At 36.0% G+C, this 23,984-nt stretch overlaps 1 protein-coding gene across 1 annotated transcript in view; it reads left to right on the top strand.

Moving 5' to 3' along the window:
• Window positions 1-23,984, top strand: part of NETO1 (neuropilin and tolloid like 1) — an 86,776-nt gene that overhangs the window by 34,361 nt on the left and 28,431 nt on the right. Inside the window, exons 5-6 of the mRNA XM_060119092.1 lie at window positions 16,542-16,583; window positions 16,702-16,829. Coding sequence (XP_059975075.1) covers window positions 16,542-16,583; window positions 16,702-16,829 — 170 coding nt within the window. The remainder of the gene's footprint in view (window positions 1-16,541; window positions 16,584-16,701; window positions 16,830-23,984) is intronic.

Below are 23,984 nucleotides of genomic sequence, written 5' to 3'. Positions count from 1 at the left end.
AATTTAAAAAAAAACTGAGAAGTAGATTAGATTAAGGAAAATGCCAGCTATATAATACTTATAAGAAACACACCTGAACTTAATTAAAATATACATACACACATACAGGAAGATAGAAAATTAAGGAATATAAAAAGATAGATAGAGAGGCATTAATGAAAAGAAAGCCACTGATTTCTGATCTCTTTCCACATCCACCATTATTAGCTTAAGAGTTCATGGCTGGAGATTTCTTAATTTATTGGAACTTTCTCAAGAAATGTGACAACTTTTCTTGTTCTATTATTCTAATAGAAAGACGTAATTTTATATTTAATCCAAATCTCTCTTATGGTACTTTAAGTCACTTTTCTAGTCTCAAGAAATGAAATGAATATTTGGGAACTATTCTCATGCAATGATGTCCTCATGACAACATCCCATTGTTCAAAGGGGACACCTAATTCATCTGTACCAAGTATACAGAGCCAGATAATTGTAAGTTCAATTTGAGATCATAATTCTAAGATTGAGGCTCACAAAAATTTTATGAGAAGAGAAACATACTAAGAATAGAACACCATGAAAATATAATTAGAAATAAAATTACCTTCAGACAAGACCCAGTACGTAATGTGAGTGCATTACTTCTTTAACAGTTGTTTCATGAGTACCCACTAAATGTTAGGAATTCTGAGAACTATGTTTACTGAGATTAAAACAAACCAAAAAATCTCTACCTACTCTTAAAATACGTATCTACTCCTTTAGGAGTTTTGGATGAGTATACATTATTGCCATAGAATAAAATGCTGTGATACAGACATAAGATTGTATAATAAAGTCAAGCCCTATTCCCAACAGAATATTTTCCACATGGCAGCCAACGTGATCTCTTAAAAATAGAGTCAAAGTCATTCCTCCACACAGCCACACGCAGTTTTTCTTTTCCATCAGAGTCCTTCCATTGCCAAGATGCCCTTTAGTAAAGGGCTAGAAAGTAAATATTTGGGGTCTACACAGCTTCTGTGGCATTTACTCGGCTCTGCCATTGTGGGGGGAAAGTAGTCCCAGACGATGCATACAAGAGTGGGCGTGAATGTATTCCAATAAATCTTATTGTGGAAAATAAGATTTCTTTGAATATCTTTTTTTTGGGGGGGAACAGGAAGGAGGGCAGTTGAAGTATTTATTGCTACTGCTGCTTTTGTTTTTCTTGTTTTCCCAGAAGTTTGATTGTTTATGCAGTTTTAATAATTTCTTTTTCAAAAAGCTTAGAGAACAGTGTCTGCCAAGAGTTAAGTCTTCAGCTTTTATTCCTATGACAACCCATGTTGTTTTGATAATAGTAGCACAATTATTATCTATTTTACACTTAAAAGATGCACAAAACTCGGGGATAGAAAAGTGTCACTGTATTTCATAACTAAATTTCTGTTCTTGACTCTGAGCTCATAGTTTTGCTTGGCAGTAAACAACTTAATCTTATCCAATAAATTGTCTCTTTTTTTAAAGTCATAGTCAAGCTTCACCTCAATTCTTTTGATGCCTCCTCGGCAACTGGCTCTTGCTCTCTGCTCCACTTCCCAAGTCCTGCAAGGAGACACAAGAGGGGCCGTGTTCCTGACACTGTTGGTGTTTTGTTGCTGGTGTCAGGGCACTGTAGCTGCCATCCTTGCAGTCTGATCTGTGGCTTTGGTTGTGCCAGTGCTCACTCTCCTACGTGGCCCACTGGTCAGTCTGCAACTACCTGGCATCACGAGCCCACGTGGGCTGACTCTCTTACCTGGTCCACCTGCCTGCCCCGTGAGCAGCTATCCCTCTGGGGCCCATCTCTCCCCGCCCCCTCTGGCCTCGTGAGACTTGAGCCCCAGTCAAGCTCCCACCCAACTTCTGACATCCCCTCTGTGTCTGTGAGCTACCCACGCATTCCCCTCTAGCTGTGAGAAGTCAGAGATTGTACAAGACCTCTGCTGCTCTCCTCATAGAATCTTCCCTTGCTGGATCTGGGATTAGGTATCTGTGGTCACCCAGGTGTCTCGGGAACGTCCCTCACTCATCAGACCCCAGCAGGGGAGTAAATTAATCAGCTTCTCTGCTCTTCAATTTATAGGACATTGGGACAATTTAGAAAACTAACAGGAAGCCAGCAGGTGAAGGTCCAGTATGTAACCTAGGTGAGCATGAGCCCCATGTCCCATTCCAGCCCTACACCTTTCTCCTTGCAGTTCCATTATATTAAATCTTAGAAGGGCACTTTAACCCCGTAGCAGGGAAGAGTGTGGACTCTAGGGTAAGATTACCTGCATAGGAATAGACTATGTGTACATACATAACTGTCCTTCCATTTTTATATTTTTAGCTTATTTTAATTTTCCTGTGCTGTTAATATTGGAAAGTTATACACATAATAAAATTGCAATGACTATCATGGGAGTTTCAAGAGAATGTATTACTTGTTGGTTTTATTTGACTAATAGATACATGAGAAACTCTTTTTATAAAGTTATAATTACCATAATATTTTGTGGTATAAAATTTTCCCAAAGAAATATTGTAATATAGATAGTAACACTGTAATATATATTTTTATCAAGTCAATCATGTCTCAATAAGCAATGGATCCTCTAGGATGAAAAAAATGCCTCATGCATGTGTGTGTTTGTGTGTGTGTGTGTGTGTGTGTGTGTGTATTTATTTATTTATTTTAATGCCTCATGTTTAATTATAAAATCTGAGAACACTAGGCTACTTAAAGTCTTCTTTCCTAAAGAATAGTCTTATAATGGTAAAGGGAATATTTTGTTCTGAAAGCAAAACCATATATTCTTATTTTGAGGAAGAACTACACGAGAAGCTTCTACATGTTTTCCACTCTATGGCAACCGAAGACTCATATTATTTAAGACAAAAAAAAAATCGACAGGTCTGTGTGCAAGATAACCGCAGTTATCTCAAGGCTCAGCTGGGTGAGGATGCACTAGCTCATCCACACAGCTCTTAACAAGGCTCACTCCTCACTGGCCGTGTGGGTTTCTCTGTGCGCTTCTCCATTGGGTAGTTCATAGTAAGTCTGTTTATGGGGTTCTTAATTTCAGTTATTGTGATTTTCTTTTCTAAATCGATTTGGTTGTTTTTCAAAAATGTTGGGCTCTTTTTGATAACTAGTCCCTGCAGGTATTTTCAATCTTGTTAGTAATTTCTTTACAATATATTTTCATGGTTTTATCTACACACTTCCTGAATTTCTTATTATTGAACATTGGTAAATTCTCCAACTATATTCCTGCCTCTTATTTTCCAGGGACATGTTCTAGTTCTTATATCCTGATAATTGTTAAAGAAGAATATATTTATTATCTGTATGCTGTTCCTTTTGCCACTGACTTTGGCAAGACATCCCTTCATCTTCATCATTTTCCTCAAACTTTTCTCGAACCTTCTTTTGGTATATCTTAAAGAAATCTTCCCGTGCTCATTTGTTTTTCTTTTTTGTACTTTCTTTGAATTTTTTCCTAGTCCCTTTCATTTGTCCCTGTGCTGTGGTAACCAAGTGGCCAGCAGTGACTTAGCTATGCATGGGTCTCCCAGAGGAGGAAGTCTTGATAAGTCTCAATTGGTGGCATTCCTGGTGATTCCTGGTATTGTAGAATGGGAATTCTAGGGCTCTGTGGGAGAAGTGGGGCTTCTCAGAGTGATAAACCTACATTTACTTCATACGCCGTGGTGTACGACCTCCTGGTGTTGGTCACGTGTTAAGTGGATCCTTAGCCCACTCTCATTTTATTCTCCTCACCTGCTGGTCCACCTCTAAATTCAAGTTCTCCTGGGCCATAAAGTTTATAACAAATAATGGGAATTAATTATAGCAGGAGTGATTTTCTTCAGATTAACTCATTGTGGGCAGTTTGTTCTGAAGAGTACTATACACTGCTAATTTCAGGTCTTACATTAGGTCTTTGATCCGTTTTGAGTTGATTTTTGTATATGTTGTTAGGTTAAGGGTCAGACTGTATTATTTTGCATGTGGATATACAGTTTTCCCAGCACTGTTTGTTGAAAAGATGGTCCTTTTGCCTTCAAATGTCTTGGCACTCTTGTCAAAAATCATTTGACCACATATGGGTGGGCTTACTTCTGCATTTTACATCAGTTCAACTCAAAAATTATATCCAAAGCACTGGATAAAGGAGGGACTAAGGCAGAGACTGGTTGAGATTCTGATGCCCTAAGCCTTAGGGCTAAGGTGATAAGGGTTGGGACAGAGATCATAGCAGACTAGAAAAGGAGGTTGGTAGTGAGAGATTTTACAAAAAAATTGAAAGCTCTTGGTATCTTGCTGATGAAAGAACAGTGTGAAAGAGTCAAGTTAATTTTGTTTTTGAAGTTTTCAGTTCAGAGAATCATGAGAAGGCTAATGATTGATAAAATGAAAAGTCTAAGGGAATAAAGCTAATGGGATCTCATCAATCGTACTCTCTGACTAAACAGGAGAGACCTAATTCTCTCCTTCCAACCTAAAATGTATGATATTGATTTATATTGCTATAGACCATTACTTTGGAAAAACCATGGATTATTTTCACACCTCCAAATGAAATAACTTTAGGTGCTCTTATACTTGAAAGAAAAAATAGCAAAGGTAATGCAGATTTAGCAACTGTCTCAATAAAGAGCTGGGTCTTAAACTGTAGTCTAAAGGCCAAAAAACTATGTCAATTTTTATAATGCAATACTATTTTCACGATTACACAAACATTTTTAAAATACCAGTGGAAAGAAATATCAGTATAGCATTATTAAAAATTCTAAGACATATTTCAATGAACACTTCAAATTGTGCTTGATATAGGCTGAAAATGAACTTGATTCTTACAATCTTTAGGAAATGATAGATTTGGGGGCTGAATGGACCCTGAGAGTCCAGCTCTGCCTGGGGCTCTAGCATCTATAATTCTCCCCAAGATGGAGGTTACACTTTTGAGAAATAACTCTTTCTCAGAGATGGAGGGGTTTAGGAAGCTCTAGTCTAACTTTCTTAACAAGTGGTTCAAAACTAGGTACCCAACTCTGATCACCTGTATTCTCAAGTGAAATACTCATTAAAAACACTGGTTTCAGACACTCATTGAAACCTGCAGAATCACTGTGATATGGGGGACATGTGTACCAGGGGGATGAAAAGAGACGTGAGAAATGGAGATGGAAAGGTTATGAACTTTTTGTAACTGTTTAATTCCCCTAGACTTAAAATGGGCCATGTTACTTGCTAGTGGAGAAGGCAAAAAAGTGATGATCATTTCAGTTTCCAGATAGTTGCATACACCTAGGAGTAGACCTCTGAAATTGCCAATTGTGATATTAGACACACTGCTTTCTTACATGGCTTCATACATATTTAGATCAGCTCAATTTTACTGTTATCTAAAATTTTGATATAATTTTTGAGCTAAATTGACATACAAGGGCTTTTTGTACCTAGTCTATGTTGTTATATATTAAGGGGAAAATGGATATCTGGAAATTTACCAGGTATCCAGCATTATTTGGATGTTTATAAAAATTCAGTAAGAATTATGTTATGACTTTTCTGCAGAAATTCTCCAGCTGATCTCAGGCATTTGAGATAGTGAGATGAACTTCCCAAAGTTAAATACTTTCCAATGGAAATAATTGCTGTGTGAAGAATATACAGTGAAGATACAGGAATGGTATTTAATTTGTAAATAATGGTTTTAGAACCACAATAATATTTTACATATATAAAAATAATATTTCAGGTATTTTTCATCCATTTTTCACCCAGGAGCTAAAATTCTGAACTATACATGGATAAGATAACTTATATTTACACATCACTTTATACTTTAGGAAATCTGTATCCTATCCATTATCTAGTTGACAGTTTGTGAGTCCTCTGCTTTGTACCAAGCCCAGTTGATATTTTTATCCTAATCTCTTAGAAAGAAGCCTTATTGTTGTTACATAATACAAGTTCAACATCATCAAATTTTCTGGTGAATTCTTCTTGATGAAATTAATATTTACCCTACCTTTTGATTTTATATTTTGGTTTTTCTTTTAAGTCCATTTTGTTTAATAGAATATCATTATAGTTTTCCATTTTTTAATTATTTGACCTGCATATCATTTTGTGTCCTTCTAATCTCAATCTTTCCACATCACCACGCATTGCTCATGGCTTTTATATAAAAGTGTGTGGCCGGGTTTTGGGATTTGAAGAGCAGAAGGATAGCTAGAACTCAAAGATACTGACCTTGGTGAAAGGAGATGAGAGTTGTGACTTAAAAATAAGAACACACTTACACTTAAAGACACAACAAGGTAACTTCAGCACCTTGTCCAGACTGGCAGAAACTCAGTCTGTTCAAGTCATTCCATGGGCTTCTCCGGGGTTTATTCAGGAGGACCCTCCTGTGTGCTCCCACACCAATTGATTGCCATGGCCAGCTCCTGGCTTTTTGCATTTGCTCTTTTATTCTAGTCCCATTATGGCTCTACTTGCCCATGGGCACTGCTAGTGCCTGGCATGAAAACTCTAGTGTCCTTGCCAGGGGCACCAACAGAGGACACTCCCAAAGTTTGTAGTTAGAGGCTGTTCCAGTTCTATTTAGAAGGGGCTAAGGCTCATCAAATTGACTGGAAGCACAAAAAAATCTTGCCTTGAAGCTAAGTTTGCTTGGCTTGTACCACTTTATGTGTCCGTAGTATATTTACTTGGCTGTAACTTATAAGGCTTTTTCAGGATATTTGCATTTATATTTTTAAATAAAATTAAGAAAATGTAGTATTTTAATAAAGTATTTTAATTTTTTCATTTTCAGTGATGTAATTATTTAGCATACAGTGACTTAAGTGAGATGAAAGATACTGATGTAGGATAATGCCATTCCTCACCACGCACACACAACTTGTGGTGCCACCCTTGCTTTCATTTCTTGGCATATCAGAGCCAGGAGGATTCTGTTCCTCTGCAGCCATGTGCTACACGTGCTGGCTCAGGTTCCAAAACAATTAGTTATTCCCAGACTCTCAAATTGCTCTCATGAAGTAATTTCCTGTTCTGACCCTTCTAGGCATAAAACCTCAGATCCAGTTTCATACTACCTGCCAAAATATCTACCCTAAGCCCTTCTATGGTCAACGTTCCACCCTTCCTCCTGATTACCAGACAATACTTGCTGTGCATGTCAAAAAACATGAATAGGTATTGAGAAGGGAGTAAATGGGAAGTAATGGTTAGAGAGAGGAGGACACTGGAGGTGTTTTACTCACTAACGGTGCTGGCACCACAGTTGTGCCAGCAAGAAATGTCCATTAAATCAGTTCTAGTGAAGAAGATAGTTCAGAAGATGGACTCATTTATTTGAGGTTTCACATGATTTAGGAAGTCCTTATGAAACTGAATCTGGCCTCTGTACCATGACACTGAATTAAATCTTGGAGACAGAGTTTTGGGTGAAATAGAAAAGAAGAGCTTTATTGCTTTACCAGGCAAAGGGGGCCACAGCAGGCTCATGCCCTCCAAACTGCATGTCCCGACCTGGAGGGGGTAGCGAGGAGCTTCAGAGAAATTGTTCAAAGAGGGCGTGGTCAGCTCGTGGACATTGTTCTGATTGGTTTGTGGTGAGGTAATGGGGAGTCAGCATCATCAACCTTGTGCTTCCAACTGTCTGGGGTCTACGGGCTTGTGGGCAGCATACCGTTAACTCCTCCCACCTGGCAGGGATTTCTGTACCTGCAAAACAGCTCAAAGATATTGATCTGTGTATCCCTTTTTAGGGGGAACCAGGACCCTGCCCCAAGGCTGCACTATTTTTTCTTTGACAGTTCCTCCCTGATCTCTGCATCCCTTCCCTTCCTTAATTAGCAACTGTTTGGACCTGCTCCTTGGAACTCAGGGAAGGTCAGGGGGGCTGAATGAAACCCATTTCCTGTAATCCAGAAATGGGGGACACAGAAGGCTTTTGTGCCCAGGAGATCCAGCTCAGTATCACTTACTGGATGAATGAATAAGGGTATTCTGAGAGAATTTGGTGGCAGGGGAGCAGTTTGCTAATAATCAATCAAGAACTTCCCTGGTTTCCTTTGAACAGACAATTTAATATGTTCTATGATAGCTAATTCAAATATACAAATACCAAACACCAGTTTTGGATGATCTAGTTTTTAAAAAAAATGTCTTTATTATATATTTTGGTCTTCTGATGATTTCTTCTTCCCTCCTTCCCGCAAGGTTTTTCTCTATTCTGTAAAGTAAATACATATTTTCTGCATAGAATAATACTATTGCCTTGTGACTATCAAGAACAAACATTGTAAAAGCCTATTTAATATGAACACAAGCAAAATCCAGCACCAGCATCTGTGCATTCATTTTATAAGAAAGAATATATTTTCTCAATATATTTAGAATTATGAATACAAGTATCTTGAGGAAACATAATATATTACAGCTAAGTAAATAAAATAAGGAAGCAATACATCTCTACAAGCCATGCAAATGTCAATAATATTTTATGGGGCTTGCAAGCTTCCCTCCTAAAATTCTCATAAGTTTTGATTTCTAAAACTCATATATGAATACATTTTATGTTAAACGAGAAAAAAGAAGTCATGGTGTGTAAACTCTATGCCAACATAAAGACCCTTTGGGAGGCAAACTCAGTATGAAGCTGTAATTGTCATAGATACCAGTAATCCCTTAAAAGAGGCTTAAAATAATTGTGCTATGAATTTTGTACTAGAAAGATGTTTCTTCTAGAGAAGAGTGAAATAAATTGGATTAGTAAAATACTATGATGACGCAAACTATCTTAGTACTGCACTGTCAAGTTTTTGTTTTTGTTTTTTTGCAATCGATTTTTCAAACAGCATCTTAAATTCAGTTAACTGATTTCCAAAACCACAAACAGTGCTTTTCAATCTTGACTAGGAAGCAAGGTGTCGACAGTGGTGGGCTGAAGGCAGGTAAAATAGGACAGGAAAGTACCCACTGAAGTGGACAGTTAGTTTTGTTGCAAAAGCTGATTTAATAAAGATACGCATACAGACATTACAGGCTTTCAAAGGTAAGCAGAGATGAGAAGTGGAGACGTTAGGAGCTCATGACATAATTCAGGATGTGTGAGATGGTGGAAATTTGATGAAAATATTGATTATCTTTCTCTAAGACTAGCCCATCAGGTGGTTGAGCTGTGCATTGCAAACATATTAAAGTATCAAAGTTGATTTCTATAATCAGAGGGTTTTGCAGGTATAGTTACATGGCCACGTCAGGCAATTACATTTTCCCATAACTGTTCTTCTAGCAATGCTACTGTGCTCTGTGGTATAATGGCTCACTTGTGCTATAAAAGCCTAAACTAGGGGGCTTCCCTGGTGGCGCAGTTGTTGAGAGTCCGCCTGCCAATGCAGGGGACACGGGTTCGTGCCCCGGTCTGGGAGGAATCCCACATGCCATGGAGCGGCTGGGCCCGTGAGCCATGGCCGCTGAGCCTGCGCGTCCGGAGCCTGTGCTCCACAACGAGAGAGGCCACAACAGTGAGAGGCCCGTGTACCGCAAAAAAAAAAAAAAAAAAAAAAAAAAAAAGCCTAAACCAGCATCTTGATTTTAGCTAAGAAAAATATGTTTCAGAACTACTTAGTGATTTGTTCAACGTTTTAGGTTTAGGTTTTGGATCAGAACAAGTTTATTTTTCTAAAGTTGTTGAACCCCCGTCTTGTTCATTTGTAAAATGAAGATGCCTCTGATTTTGATTTAGTCATAATCTAATCAGATAAACAGTAATTTACTGAAAGTCCAACTACAATGTGGCTAGCATTGTGGAAACTTCCTTGGAATATAAAATAAATGAATTGCACAGTCCTGAGTTAATAAATTGTAAGTTAGATTTTTGTTGGGAGAAGGCATTTACCCATAATTCAAAGATGGGGTTCGTTCAGGCAGAAGTTTTGAAATATTTTGGTCTCAAAAACCCTATCTTCTCCTAAAAAAAACTGAAGACCTCAAAATGCTTCAGCTTATTTAGCTATATCATTCAATATTTATCATATTAGACATTTAAACTGATAAAATTTTAAATAGTTATTTATTAATTCATAGAAAAATTACCCTGAAAACCAATTATGTGTTAACATAAAGCATATTTAAAAAACTGATTAAAGTGAACATATTTATTAATAAATATTAAAAGAATAATTAGGGGAATTACATTGTTTTACATTTTTGTAAATCTAATGTCTAGTTTGTTAGGGGACAGCTAGATTCTCACATGTGCCTCTGCATTACATCTTTGCAATGTGTTCTTATGGTCGAAGTATATGAAGAAAATTCAGCCTCACAGAGAAATGTAGGTGGAAAAGGGAAGAGTGTTTTCATAGCCTTTTCAGATGGATACTAGCGCAAACCTCAAAAAGTGATAGTTTCTTAAAGGTTAGTTGCAATGGGGAATGTGAAGCTATATCAATGGAGTTTTTGTATTCTGTTAACATTAACATCTATTAATGTATTTTGCTCTTCAAATGCCTCTTTTAACCCATGCATAATTATTTAACACCAAACATCACTAGATGACAGTTATTGGATCACGGTTATGCTGCTCTTCCAAATACGAGCATATTTCATTATTCAATGTCAAAAAGCATACTTGTTCACATAAACAACAATCACATTGAAAAATTATTTAAGTATGAGGAACTGTCAGATACACAGTGATGGATACATTTTTGTTTGATCAGAGGTGGAATTTTATCTTTGGCAGCAAATATTTTCAATTTGTTTTCCTTAAAGTCAAAAGATTCACTATGTTCTTCCTGCAGAAAAGTCAGCAAATTCACTGTGTTCTTACTGCAGAAAAGATATGTATTCAAAATGATACATTTTTAAAAATTAGCAATTTTGAGTGCCTCATCAAGGAGACTTTAAAGTAAAATCGTTTTTTTTACCCCCGAGAATGCATGGAGATGAATTATACAATGAATACTAATAGCTAAGGTTTGGTGCCATTGTCTTGATTCGGGGTAAAGCATCAGCAGTTTTATTCACCACTGCCTTTGCACTATCAATGCAACTGTCAACACAGATGTTTCAGTATGTCATAAGATTTAAAAGTCATCCAACATTTGGATATTTCAGTACTTCTTGCATTTGTTGCCAAGCATTCGCATGAAAGAAGATCTATGATGATTGGTCCATGCTGACACTGAACGAATTCAAGGAAAATAAGCAAGCTTAGCCATGTCTGTACATCTGTCTATCTGTTAGACAAAAGTAAGGTTCTGTAGAAAGATATTAACTCTGTTTTCTTGTTTAAAGCTAAAACTTTCTATCAGCAAGTTACTATATGGTTGGAAAGCAATGGTGTCCTGGGTTTGTCTTTTTTTTTTTTTAACTACTTTTCAACCAGTAGACATTCAGCAATGGCAGCTGACTAAAGACATTGTTTTATTAGTTTCTCAGGTCTTATGTGTGCTTCTCCAGCCAGCACAATATAATAACCTACTTTGTAACATGTTTCAGTGACTGTCATTTTTAATTTGAAAAGTGTAACAAATGACTTTTAGCTTTTGATTTTGTTTTGTTTTGCAGTATTATTTTTTGTTTATTCAAAATTTTGTTTATTCAAAAGTTATATGTAATAACTATATAATTATATAACATTATCTCATATACTTTTACAACTATTATATTAATATGTGTTATTTCACCATAAAATAAAAAATTATTTTTTTTAATATTTAAAGACTCATTGTAGACCTTTATTAGGAAAATTAGAAGACTTGCTTTCTCAACCCAACTGAACAGTTTAACATCTAACGATGCTGAAAAAGAAATTGGAATAACAGAGTTCTCTGACTCATGGAAGTGAAGGATCTACTCCAAAGAAAATGAACTAAACTCTAAATAAAAAACAAAAGTATAATGAAATCTGTTCTTTCCCAGGCTTCAGAGATGTTAAAATTTAGCTGATTGTTATGCAGTAGGACATTTTTGAATGGTATTATTGCATTTGTTCAGTTGTGGCATAATTTTGAGGTTGATCATTAAAGAAAAAGAACTGAGTTTTCCAACCATAAATGTGATGAACTCTTTAAAATCTGAAGATTAGCTGTTATAGCTTTCAAACTAGATATGCAAAAGCCACCGAAGCATCTTACAAGGTAAATTGTCACAGTGGCTGGATAGGGACACACAATACTGAGAGAGCTTTAGCTTTTAAAGAGCATATTAACGTCTACATTTAAAATATTCAATACTTCCCAAACAATTATTTGTCTCAAAATAATGTTGCAATCAAACTGTCACGATAAAACTACCAGAAACTATTTTTCTTCCTAAATCACAATAGGACAAATTATTGACATCAATGAAGCTGAAGGAAAGATAGTTTTTGTCTTCTTTTCATTTCTTATGTGAAGCTTTTTCATTTTATTCAGAGTAGATTTCTCCTTTCCATAAATAAGAGACCACTTTGAAATATCAGTTTCATTCTTTTCTCAAACTTTGGATATAGACAGTGTAATGGTGATGGAGAAAGTAAGGTTTAGTCTCCTCCACCTCTGACAAATGTCCATCCTTCACAGTAAGAAACCTATATTATAAATATATTTTATTTCAGGGGAAATACTGTTAAATTTCATAATACTTACACTTTTATCTATGTGTGTGTATTTATAAAATAGGACAGAGAAATGTACTAATTCTAGCTGTGCTTCCATGCAGGCTCAAGACAAAATTCAAGATTTCAAAATTAGAACATATCAGACAAAAATGGGGTTACAGGGATTATAGCAGGGGAAAATTAAAGATAACATGTCATTTTAGTAGGATTATGAAACACTTTAGCCTTTGGGTCTCATGAAAGGGTCTCATGGACCCTAGGGGCCCTTGACCATAACTTCAGCCTTGAACAACGCTGGGTTAGAGGAATAATAGCTGTAATAACAACAACAAACAATCTAAAACCTCAGTAATTTCACATTATTAAAGTTTACTTCTTGCTCATTTAACCTAATCAGGAAAAGGCTGTGCTCCACACATTCATTTAGGAATTGGAGCTGATGGGGTTCTACATCGTCAATGTCTGCCTTCTGAGGTTGACCAGGGGAGAGCAAAAGTGGTAGTGGATAATTTTTTCAAGAAGTTTTTATGAGCCCAGCCTTCAAGTAAACTTCAATGCTTTGTCCACATTTCATTAGACATGGTATCCTCAGTTGCAAGGGAGGCTGGAAACATAGTCAGCTGTGTGCCAGGAAGAAAAAGATGCAGGTTTAGTAAATAGGAGGTCAGTCTTCAATATAGCACCTAATTTGATAGATTTCCTGTGAGAGCCTCTGAATTGGAAAAGTGTAAGTATAAAGCATTGTACATATGTCAACAATATAAGAAAATCAAGTCAGTGTAATGTAAATTCAATAACATTCAATAACATTTATTGTGCACGCACTATGTCCAAGCAGTGTCCTTGGTCCTGGATAAAGGGGGGAAGGATAGACATAAAGGCCATTGTAGAGCGTACTTCCTTATAGTCTAGTGGGAGTAGGTAGTCAATAAAAAGCTAACAACTGGCAAAATAATAGTGAATTGTGATAAAAGAAACCATGAAGGGAGAAAAGAATGTGGGAGTCAATGCTGCCTTGGAGAGGGTCATCCAGAAGACCTTTCCTCAGAGATATTTGAGCCGAGAACTGAAGAATGAGAAAGATTCACAGGTGCAGAGCCCTGGGGAGAGATACTGAAGACAGAGAAAAGAGCAAGATCAAATTGCTGAGGATGAGAACAGCCTAGAATGTTGTAGAAATAGAAACGGTCCATGTGGTTTGAGAGGAAAGAGCAGAGATTAGCAGTCTAGGGTATGTTGGCCCAGGTGGTCTGGGGCAAGAACACACAGGACTTTATAGTCCATTACAAAGAGTTGTAGCTTTAACTTAAGGGCAATGGAAAGCCAGGTGCATTTCATGATTTGATTTGTATTTCTAAAAGTTTATTCAGGTTGCTTAGTGGAGAATAGATTTGGGGAGCTGTAGAGTAGTAGATGACTATTAAGTCCAAGGTCATTGTGGTTCTGCATAATAATTTATGTCATTGCCCTGGACACCCTGAAGCAATAAGTCAATCTCAATATTCTTAAATTCAGTGTAGGCTGTTTTTAAAAATTGTGTCGTTTATTTTCTGTCTTTTATTTTGCAGCTTGTAGGGGCCATGTGTTATTGTGATTGTAATATTACTGGTGCCTAATTCAAATGGAATTGCAGAAATGATTTTTTCCTAAAGATGTTTTTTAAACAGTGCTCTCACCATTAATACAATGACAAAAATACATTTTCAATTCTCAGAACTGGAATTTGTCTGAACGTTGTCTAGCATGAGTTATAAAAATGACAACTCTTCGCCTTCAAGCTAGAGAATAGAATACTAACTACATTCTCACAAGAATCATAGCAACAGCCATGCAAGGCTGAAGCATTCTCATCAAAAAGGAGATAGTGAGTAGCAATAATGACCATTATGAAAAATAGTAAAAAGGATATAATAAATAATAAAGAATCCTGATAACTGGGGTAGGCAAGCTTGATGGGTGGGTCTCTTCAATACCAATAAAAGTGCTTAACCGTGACAGCCAATCTGAGTAATTCTATACAAAACTGTTCTTTTCTTGTACATAGTAGGTATTACATATACTTTTCTTGAAAGAATAACCAAATATTCATTGATTTAGATGAAGGAAAAAATCTCCGCCAGGAGGAGGCCTGATCCAAATAAACTATGTTGTCCTCATTTCTATTTCTTTCATGGATATTGCATACAGGTATTTCTTTCTGTCTTTCTTTTCCAAAAAAAAAGCAAAAGAACTGTTTTCAAAACAGTTATACAAAGGAATTTGTATCTTGATTCAAAATTTGTATTTGAATTTGTACAAATTTGAATTTGTATTTTGATTCTAGTGTCCTGAAATAAAGTGAGTCTAAATAGGTGATATAACTAAATTGTAGGGGGGCCAATCCAGGACTTTCAGATTCAACAGATCAGTGCACATTACTGTTTAAAAACAAACACACAAAAAATTAAATATTTTCTTTACTTAGTAGAAAAAAAAACCCCTGTAGTGATGATAAGTACCCTAGTAAAATCACCCTGCGATTAAGGATTTGGTGCATTCACACACACAAATGCACTAGGAAGCACACTTAGGTACACACGGACATACACGCACACATGGTCTTAATATGCAGAATTAATTCTATCCAGAAAGCGTGGTACCCTTTCATATTTCAGCCTTAGATCATTATTGAGTAGTGTCTTATGAAACATTTCTAACTTTGTAAGATTTTTGATTTATCGCTAATACCATAGTAGCAAAAAGTAATTAAAATTCACAATCATCTTTTATATTGAATACCATGTGTCTCCAAGATAAATCATAACCTCTGATGCCCTCACCCATAAATAAGAGAAAATCAATTCAAAGTAACTGAGATTATAGGGATGTGTATTGTTTCAAAAGAGCAAGAAGGAAGCCCAGAGAAGTGCAACTCCAGGCGAGGTGAGTACAGTGCCCCAAGGATATTCTTAAGGACTCACGGTTCTCGATGGTTCTATTCTGCTCATCATAAGAGTCAGCATTTTCTTACCTTAGCATCTGTCAACATCACAAGTTGCCCACCACACATGATCCCAAAGGCGCCAACACAAACACGACCACAACTTGAGCTGGGAAAACTGTATGCCTTATGTCTGTTTATTATCAAGGAAAATGTTCTCAGAAGCCCTCCAGTAGGCTCACCTTTATGTTACCCTGGCTGTATACCGACCTCAAAATCAAGTCCAGGAAATGGAAATGAGACTATCATTTTTGGCTTATAACAATTAAGATGTTTTACAGGCTCATGATAAATCAAGCTTCCCTGAAGCACACAAATGAGTAGAGAAGGACAGTTACCTGGACTGGAGTAGATTGAGAAGACTGGGGAGAGACTGGATGTTGAGTAGACATAGCAGAAGACTGAGTGGTAGTTTGAAAACCAGAATGGGATGAAAGGTTATGGTAGAAGATTTGATGAAAACAGGATAATGGAGTCAGACAGGGGAGAAGGACCCTAGGGTTTACATCTTAACTTTGTGTTTCCAGTATTTCAGTTGAAATTGAATCTTTTAAATCAGACAAAATAATTGTGTCTAGAAGAGATGGAAGTTTACTCAAACCTTGAATTATCTATGGACACATTTTACAAAAACATCTGTTGTCTGATTATAAAGAAAATGAGTAAGATGTTTACTTGGTTATTAGATGAAGTAATGACATGGGGAGGTTTTTTAAAATGGCTTCTTTTAATTGATAAAAATCCTGTAGTAATAATATTACATTATGTAATTTAACATTTCAGTCTTAACATTATCATACACTTTTTATTTAATCATTTAATTTCCCCTAGTATGTTTTATAAGGCAGATTCTGGAATAATTTAATGGTATCTTACTCAACCTCATTTTAAGTCATAAATGCAGAATAAGACTAATTGTCTTTTTCTCAATTTTTAAGATCCTGACTTTAAGGACCTTGGAGTTTTGAAACCATTACCAGGTTGGTAAAATAGATATATAATACTGTTCAGAGGCCTTTGTTTTCTGCTATGATATATACTTTCGGTTTATTACTCAAGCTCCATTTTTGTATGTTTGTTTGGCATTTCGTTATTTAGTGTGTGAGTTTGAGATGGGCGGCCCTGAAGGCATTGTGGAGTCTATACAAATTATGAAGGAAGGCAAAGCTTCTGCTAGCGAGGCCGTTGATTGCAAGTGGTACATCCGAGCACCTCCACGATCCAAGGTCAGTCTTAAGGTGAAATGCAGGTTTGACAGTTGGCTTGCAAAGTGTCTCCAGCGTGCACTGCTTTGAACCAACTGGACATGCTTCGTTCATTTCAGAGTGCAATCATAAGCTATCATTTTCTTTTAGTTTTGAATTGCAAATCATCTTCCTCTGTTTAATGTAACTTTCAAGGTCATAACTAATATGGAGAGGATGTGGAAGAGCTCATTGGATAATCTTGATAAGAGACTCTGGGGTAAATCTACCTCTCTGAAAAATGCATTGAAATGTCATATATAAGCTATGGTTCTGAGCATAACTTATGTCCTTATTGTCAGTATCTGTAGTTTACTTGCTTTTAACCTAAAATCATATCTATGGAAGAAATTATCCAGGGCTCACAAAGTCATGTGTCTCTGGAATATAAAATAAACCTGCAATAGGGCTGAGGGACAGACAGCGGGGATCAGGACCATGAAAAAGGGACAGCAGGTCCTTAACTATCTATTAAACTCCTTGACGATCATCATGAGAAAATGTTGGTCCAACATCACCAAGTCCTCCATTTTCTTCATAATATGCCCCAAATCTAGATTTTATGTTGATTACTTTGATTTTTTTTTAAATTTTTTGGCTATGCTGCGCGACGTGTGGGATCTTAGTTCCCTGACCATGATCAAACGTGCATCCCCTGCAGTGGAAGCGTGGAGTCTTAAACACTGGACTGCCAGGGAAGTCCCTAATTACCTTGATTTTTAAATGTTGTTGATAAATTTTAAAAGTGGGAAACATTAGGTGTATTAAACTAAATATATTGTGGGCCAGATTCAGACTCAGATCACTGTTTTGGAAACACTTGTTTAGAACAACCCTATGCATTCTATTATGGATGTATCTTAAGAAATATTGGGATGAGTAATTTTGTGCCAGTAACTGTCACAGGTTTAGAGTGTCTATTATTTGCTTATTCTCCCTTTATTGTCATCCTTCATTTATAGAATATAGTTACAACCAAGCTTTACTGATTTATTAGATGTGGAGTTGCCCATTTATTGAGGTTGAAACAGTTTGTTATTTAATTAATTGACTTAGTGGTGCTATAAACTCTCAAGCACTATGCTGAGGAAATGAAAAATTATGCTGTCCTCATGTTTCCAGTTTAATCCTTAGGCAACTATGTATCAAAATAATCCATGGAATATGACAAGATCATTAAGGTATTTGTAAGGTGTAGTAGAGTGAGGGAAAAGACCACATATAGCTGGTGAGGAAAATCAAAGGTGGAATCAAATTGCATTGCAGGGCATCCTCTGAATCTTAATGAGAAATGGTGCTGTCAGGTAGACAAGGTGGGAAAGACACTCCATGTAGAGAGAATAACATCTGTAAGGTCATAGGATCATAAGAGAGCTTGCTTTTTCAGGAATTAAAGTAACTGCATGTGGTCAAATGAAAGCAGAACTATGGAGGTGAGTGGTTAAGCTGAAGGGCTCTGTCCATTCCCCTAAAGAGCCCAAATTTATCCTGAGTGCATTAGTGATACATGGAAGAGTGTGAAACAGGAAAGGGATGTGATCAGATCTGCATTTTTGAATAACAGATTTTCCCTGTCTAGAAAATACAGAGGTGTTAACACCTCAAGCTAGATACGAAAGAATTTGGTGGCTGGATATTTAGGATGAGGGAAAAATAAAACTCATCTCTGAGGGAGTTGGTATTTCAGGAAATATTTTTGTCCTTCTTCACTTGATTTCCCATGAATATGTCTTTGGGGTTTGCATATAATTTGGAAGTGTGGAACACTTTCCCCAAACTTCTGGTTATGGAGATTCAGACCATGGTCCAAGTTCCAGCTTTGCCATTGCAGGTCTCTTTGCATCTGAACAAGTCTTTTTAAAGTTAATTGCATTATGAAGAAAGACACAGTGATTCCTCCTTCAAAAAAAAATCCAAGGCTACTGGTGACATAAAACCCAACCCACTACAAAGATAATGTGAGAGCTAGATTGCAGTTGCTTATGCTCCCTTACATAATATGTGGGTTCACATGTGCTATTTATTTTCCTTAAACTCTATGAGTGAAAGATTTTTTTTCAACAGGAAATATTTGAGTCCAACCTCATGGTCATAACTAGCAACTTTGTCACCTCAGTGGCAAAGAGACAGTTTCTATGGAATTGCAAACACACAACCATTTCCTTCCAGCTGGTAAATAGACTATCTTCTGTACAATTGCAGAACAACAATACCCAGTATACCTGCCTGTTACAGAATTTGGCATTCTGTGACCCAAAGGGGAAGCCGCCTGCAGAGCTGGACAAAGCCGCCTGCAGAGCTGGCTCTATTGTGAACAGACTTTCTCTGTTAAATTAAAGGTTAGAGGGTAGGAAGTGGCTTTGAATAACTGTCAAGAAAAGCAAGAACTGGAGATGATGGCCTATGTGGGCTCTCTATTTATATGGAGTTACTAGCAGCCTCGGAGAACAGACTATCAAAGCTCAAGTTAAACCTGAAATGGCTCATGTGAATATTTGAATGATAACTAGTGATGGAAACATATTACACAATGAAAGTGCTAAATAGCTTACTGGGCTTCTATTAAAATTTACATCAAGTGTATCATTGCTTCTCAGCCTTTTCACAAACAGAAAGTACAATATCTGATATTTCCTTTGTTTGAGAATTGTAATACAGATGATTGCCTTTAATTAGAATGTGATTAACCCAGATTTCTTAGAAACTGGAATACCAGAGCCAGAAAGTTGGAAATCCGTTACTGATGTGCTCCTTTAACAGATGAATACGTTGAGTCAGGAGAGAGAAGTTGGTTAACGATGGGATGTCGAAATATGCCTCTGTAAGCAGCGCTTTGGTTTTCATACAGATTCTAGAGCAAGGGTAGTAGGAGAGTGTTATGGTGTCTGGTTCTGGATCTGGTCCAGTAAAGAACCACTAGAGAAGAATTTTGGATGAGCCAGTCGTGGTAACAATGTTAATTTCATGAAGGCTGAGACTTATTTCTCTCTGGATAGCCAGTACCAAGAAAAATCTGTCATTCTGTTAAAACTCGTGGAAAAAATAAACTGATGTATATATATCTAGAAAAATGGACATGGTGACAATCTTCAAACATTTGAAGAACTGTTAGGAGACAGAAATAAGAGGATAAGGCTTAATCTGCATGTTTTCAAGTACTGCAATTTATTTGTATGCTTGAATCTAGAGAAATATTCAATATAAAGAAGGTTTTTGTTTTTTATTTTAATAATGGAGATGCCCAAAGATCAAATGAGATTCCATGGGAGGAATCCAAGTAAAGTTTGGCAGGGATTTTGTATAATAATTAAAAAGTCAAGTAATTTTTTGGCATAGATAATATTAAACTCCTTTTAAGACCAAAACTTGATGAATCTATGATAAGTAACTGCTTAAATATTTGATTAGTTAGTAAAAGGGCTGAAGCCAGTTCTCCTTGTCCTGACTCGAAGTCCAGTGTGATGTCACAAAACCACATTATTTGGGGAAATTGTCAAACTTGTTTAGACAAGAAAATAGATAAATCAAAAGACTTTTCAAAGTGTATACATGAAGATAATTAATTTAATGATTAAGGTCTTGGGAGAATAAAGCTAGCTTTTATTAATTACCCATCATTTAAAACTTCAAATTAATTTTTAAAGGTTACTTAATTCAAAATACCTTGATTAGAATTAGGATAAAAAACAGAAAAACTTGACAAATACAATAAATCAATCTTTTATAGTGAAGTTGAGTTTTCAGCCTCATAGACCTTAGCAAAAAAACACAGTCCAGCTCACCAACATTTCTAACCTATTGATAATATATGGGCATTGTTTACAGCTGCTCAATTTGTGGTAATTTGTTATGGGATCAAGGAGAAAATTAATGCAACAGGCGCAGGGTAGCAACAATAATTGATGACAATGATAAGTTTAAGGATTCTAAAGATTGAGTCTGCTCTTATTATCTCCAAAATGAAAATAAAAATTGGGCAAACAGATTGAAAATCTTAACTGACTAGATAACTACCAATGTTATGGTTCAACTTTGTTTTTAAATGAAATCTCAGTTTTGTAGCATCAGATTTTGGAGGGTTACTCAGATGGACCTGAAATATTTTGATACTTGTCTGTGAATGCCAGAAAATCATTTTAATATGGTTGTATCTGGGTTTGTTGTGTGGGGTGTGTGTTTTTTCAATAGTATGATGCTCTGGTTTTTTCCTCCAAATAAAGTGCTACCTTCTAAATTCATGGGATATCCTACATAAAATTATAAGGCCTGGCAAGTCCAGCCACAAATAAAAAGCAACCACAGAAGTCCTGGGCTACATGCTTTTTAGAATGTAGCTTTATTTATCAAAGTGTAAAGCAATATGGAAACCGTGGTTAGTGTTTCTCAGACTGTGGTGTATTTAATTTGTATTTATCATGGAGAAAACTTTTCTGGCAAATCTTAAATAATTGTGCCAAACAATGTTTGTATTTTGCATATCATTGTGACATGAGAGGAGAGAGCTGGTTGAATGGTTGGTATTACGCGTTTGTAAGTATATTAACTTAGTAAATCGTTAGCTAGATTTACTTGCTTTAAGTATACGAAAGGGATTCTGCTGTCTACATTAGTGTGATTTGGAAGACAGATATTACTAGAAATTGTGTATGTGTTCTGAAGCCTCCCACGTCCTATTCAATAAATCATTTTGTCAGCTCAAACTCTTTGTGATTGATTAGAAAGAAGAATGCATCAAAATGATTCACGGAGAGGAGATTCTAATCTGACTATTTTACTGGAGTTATATATGATTCTGTTTATCACTTTCTCTTTTCTTCAGCAGAGACACTGACGAGCTTTCTGTGGTTTTCTACCTTAAGTGGAAACATTGTCATATGGCATTCTTCCCCTTAGTGACATTATGGCACAATGTTTCAGCTGATGAGATATCATTTAAATCCTAATGTAGGGAGGGTTTTTATATGATATATACTATAGCTAGTGTGGGAAAACTTGATCACTTTTCTGGCTAATGGCATTTGGCTTTTGCAGCAACAGCTCTGTACCCAGTAAAGCTAATACCCACTGGAATATTTTATTTCTTTTTTTAAACTATTAAAAATATTTTTAAATGATTGAATGCTTCAGAAGTGAATATATAAAATGTAGTGACTGTAATCGTTCACTTCCTCTATGAATAGTATTCTGTCTAATAAGAATAGTCTTTAATACAGAAGGTTCTTAGACTTCAGCCATTGCCCTTCACATAAGAATGCAAACTATTCACCTCCCGTGGAAGTTCGCACTCTCTAGAACTGTCAAATGAGAAAACATGAGCCGAATATGCAAATTGTCTTTCTAACTACAGCAGTATTCTTCTATAAGATAATCTTATTTTTAAAGAAAATTTAAGACAGCCATTTACTTCAGAGAGACACATTTATTTTCTGTGAATGTTATTCATATCTCAATTGTCAGTATGTTTCTTAGCCCCTTTAGAAAAATAGAAATGGTTTTGCTTTGCTTGCTTATTTGTAGATTTTGTTGGAGTTGGTTTTTATTCAAGACTACAACATTCTTTCTGGAATATCAGTCTTTGAAAATTTTCAAAAAAATTATATAAGGCTGCAAAGTTTGATACTAAGGAGAAAAGTGTCAGGCATATCTGAGTTCAATACCAATCTATTACTAAAGGGCCTGTGTCACTTTGAGAAAGTTACTTAGCTTTTCTAAACCTTGGTGTGTTTTTTCATTTTAAAATAGCTATAATAATAGTGTGTATTACTGTTGAGAGATTTCAGTGAAATAATGTGTTAGCTCAATGTCTTAAGTTATTGCCAGTACACGATGCAAATACTAAGTTAGTATGTTAAGTTGTGTTTCTGAAATAATTGTTCAGACATGTTCGGCCACTGAATCACTCAACCTGAAAATGTCACAGGATCAAATATCTTTCTTTCTTGAATTAGTCAAACGATTACTTTATTTTTCTTTCTGTGGGGATGGTGTTTGCTTTTTATAGCTTTATAAGAACATTGGGGGGAGGGGTTTTCAGTTACCCTACTCAGTGTTTTCTCCTGTTAGTAACTATGTATGTTTACAATTGTAATTGCATATTCTTTTGAGGTCTAATAAACTATGTTGGAGTCATTGTATAGTATTTGAGAATATAGATATATATTTGATTTTTGTTGCATTTAACAACTTTTTAATTGTCTAAGAATACCTAGATTTTATAGGTATTTACACTTTTTATAATTTTATAGCATTTTCAATCTGTTTACTTTTATTCAGGATGGGGCTAATGAAGAGCTCTTTAAAACAAAAGTTTGGGATTTTAATACTATTTAAAGCTCTCACATTGATTTACTTACATTGATTTACTTATTTTCCTTGAGCAAGCTATTTTGTCTCCTGTGCTCCAGCTTCCTGGTAAAGGTCATCTAACTACAGACCCAGTTCCTTTTTACAAATCCTTGTGAAAATTTGAAAAACAAACCAGTTAGTAGAAACTTGGAAGGTTTAACATTTTCAGATATGCCTTCCTAAGGTGGACAATTTGGAATTTTCTGGATAATTTTGAGGAGTGTAACATTTGGTTGGGAAGAGTGGATCCAAGATGGGCTACATGAGTAATATTTGAACTTTTCATAGAATAAAACAAAGCAATGACGGAGGAATGAAGAACAGGCAGGCTTTCTTAGGCTGTATGTTTTATAAGAATGCAGTAATGGCAGTTAATTTAAAGTCAGTATCAAAGTATTTGGGAATTTTGGGATAGCTTCCAACTGAGATGTGACAAATTGCATATACATGAAAACCTGCTCACCATGCAAAGCATAATGAAACTACAGTGCTTTCCATTGTTTCTTAGTTTTGTCCATTTCCCCCTATTTTTCTCTTTTTGTTCTTCCTCCTGAGAGCTATATGAGGATTTCCTGCCATGGGACTCACATTTTATTTACACTCAATTCCTTATAAGTCTGCAACATATGACGTATATGCTTTTATGTCATAGTTTAGAGTTATAAATACCTTGTTTTGAAAATTATTGCATGTCATTTTCTACTGCAAATAATAAAATGTCAATTATTCTGTGTAATTATCATGATTTATGGCACTCAAAACAAAGTCTGGTGTATAGGTGCCCAATAAATA

The sequence above is a fragment of the Mesoplodon densirostris genome, chromosome 15 (genome assembly GCF_025265405.1).
Source record: "Mesoplodon densirostris isolate mMesDen1 chromosome 15, mMesDen1 primary haplotype, whole genome shotgun sequence".
NCBI lineage: Eukaryota > Metazoa > Chordata > Mammalia > Artiodactyla > Ziphiidae > Mesoplodon > Mesoplodon densirostris.
The sequence above is the reverse complement of the archived record's forward strand: the minus strand, read 5'-3'. Positions and strand labels throughout refer to the sequence as shown.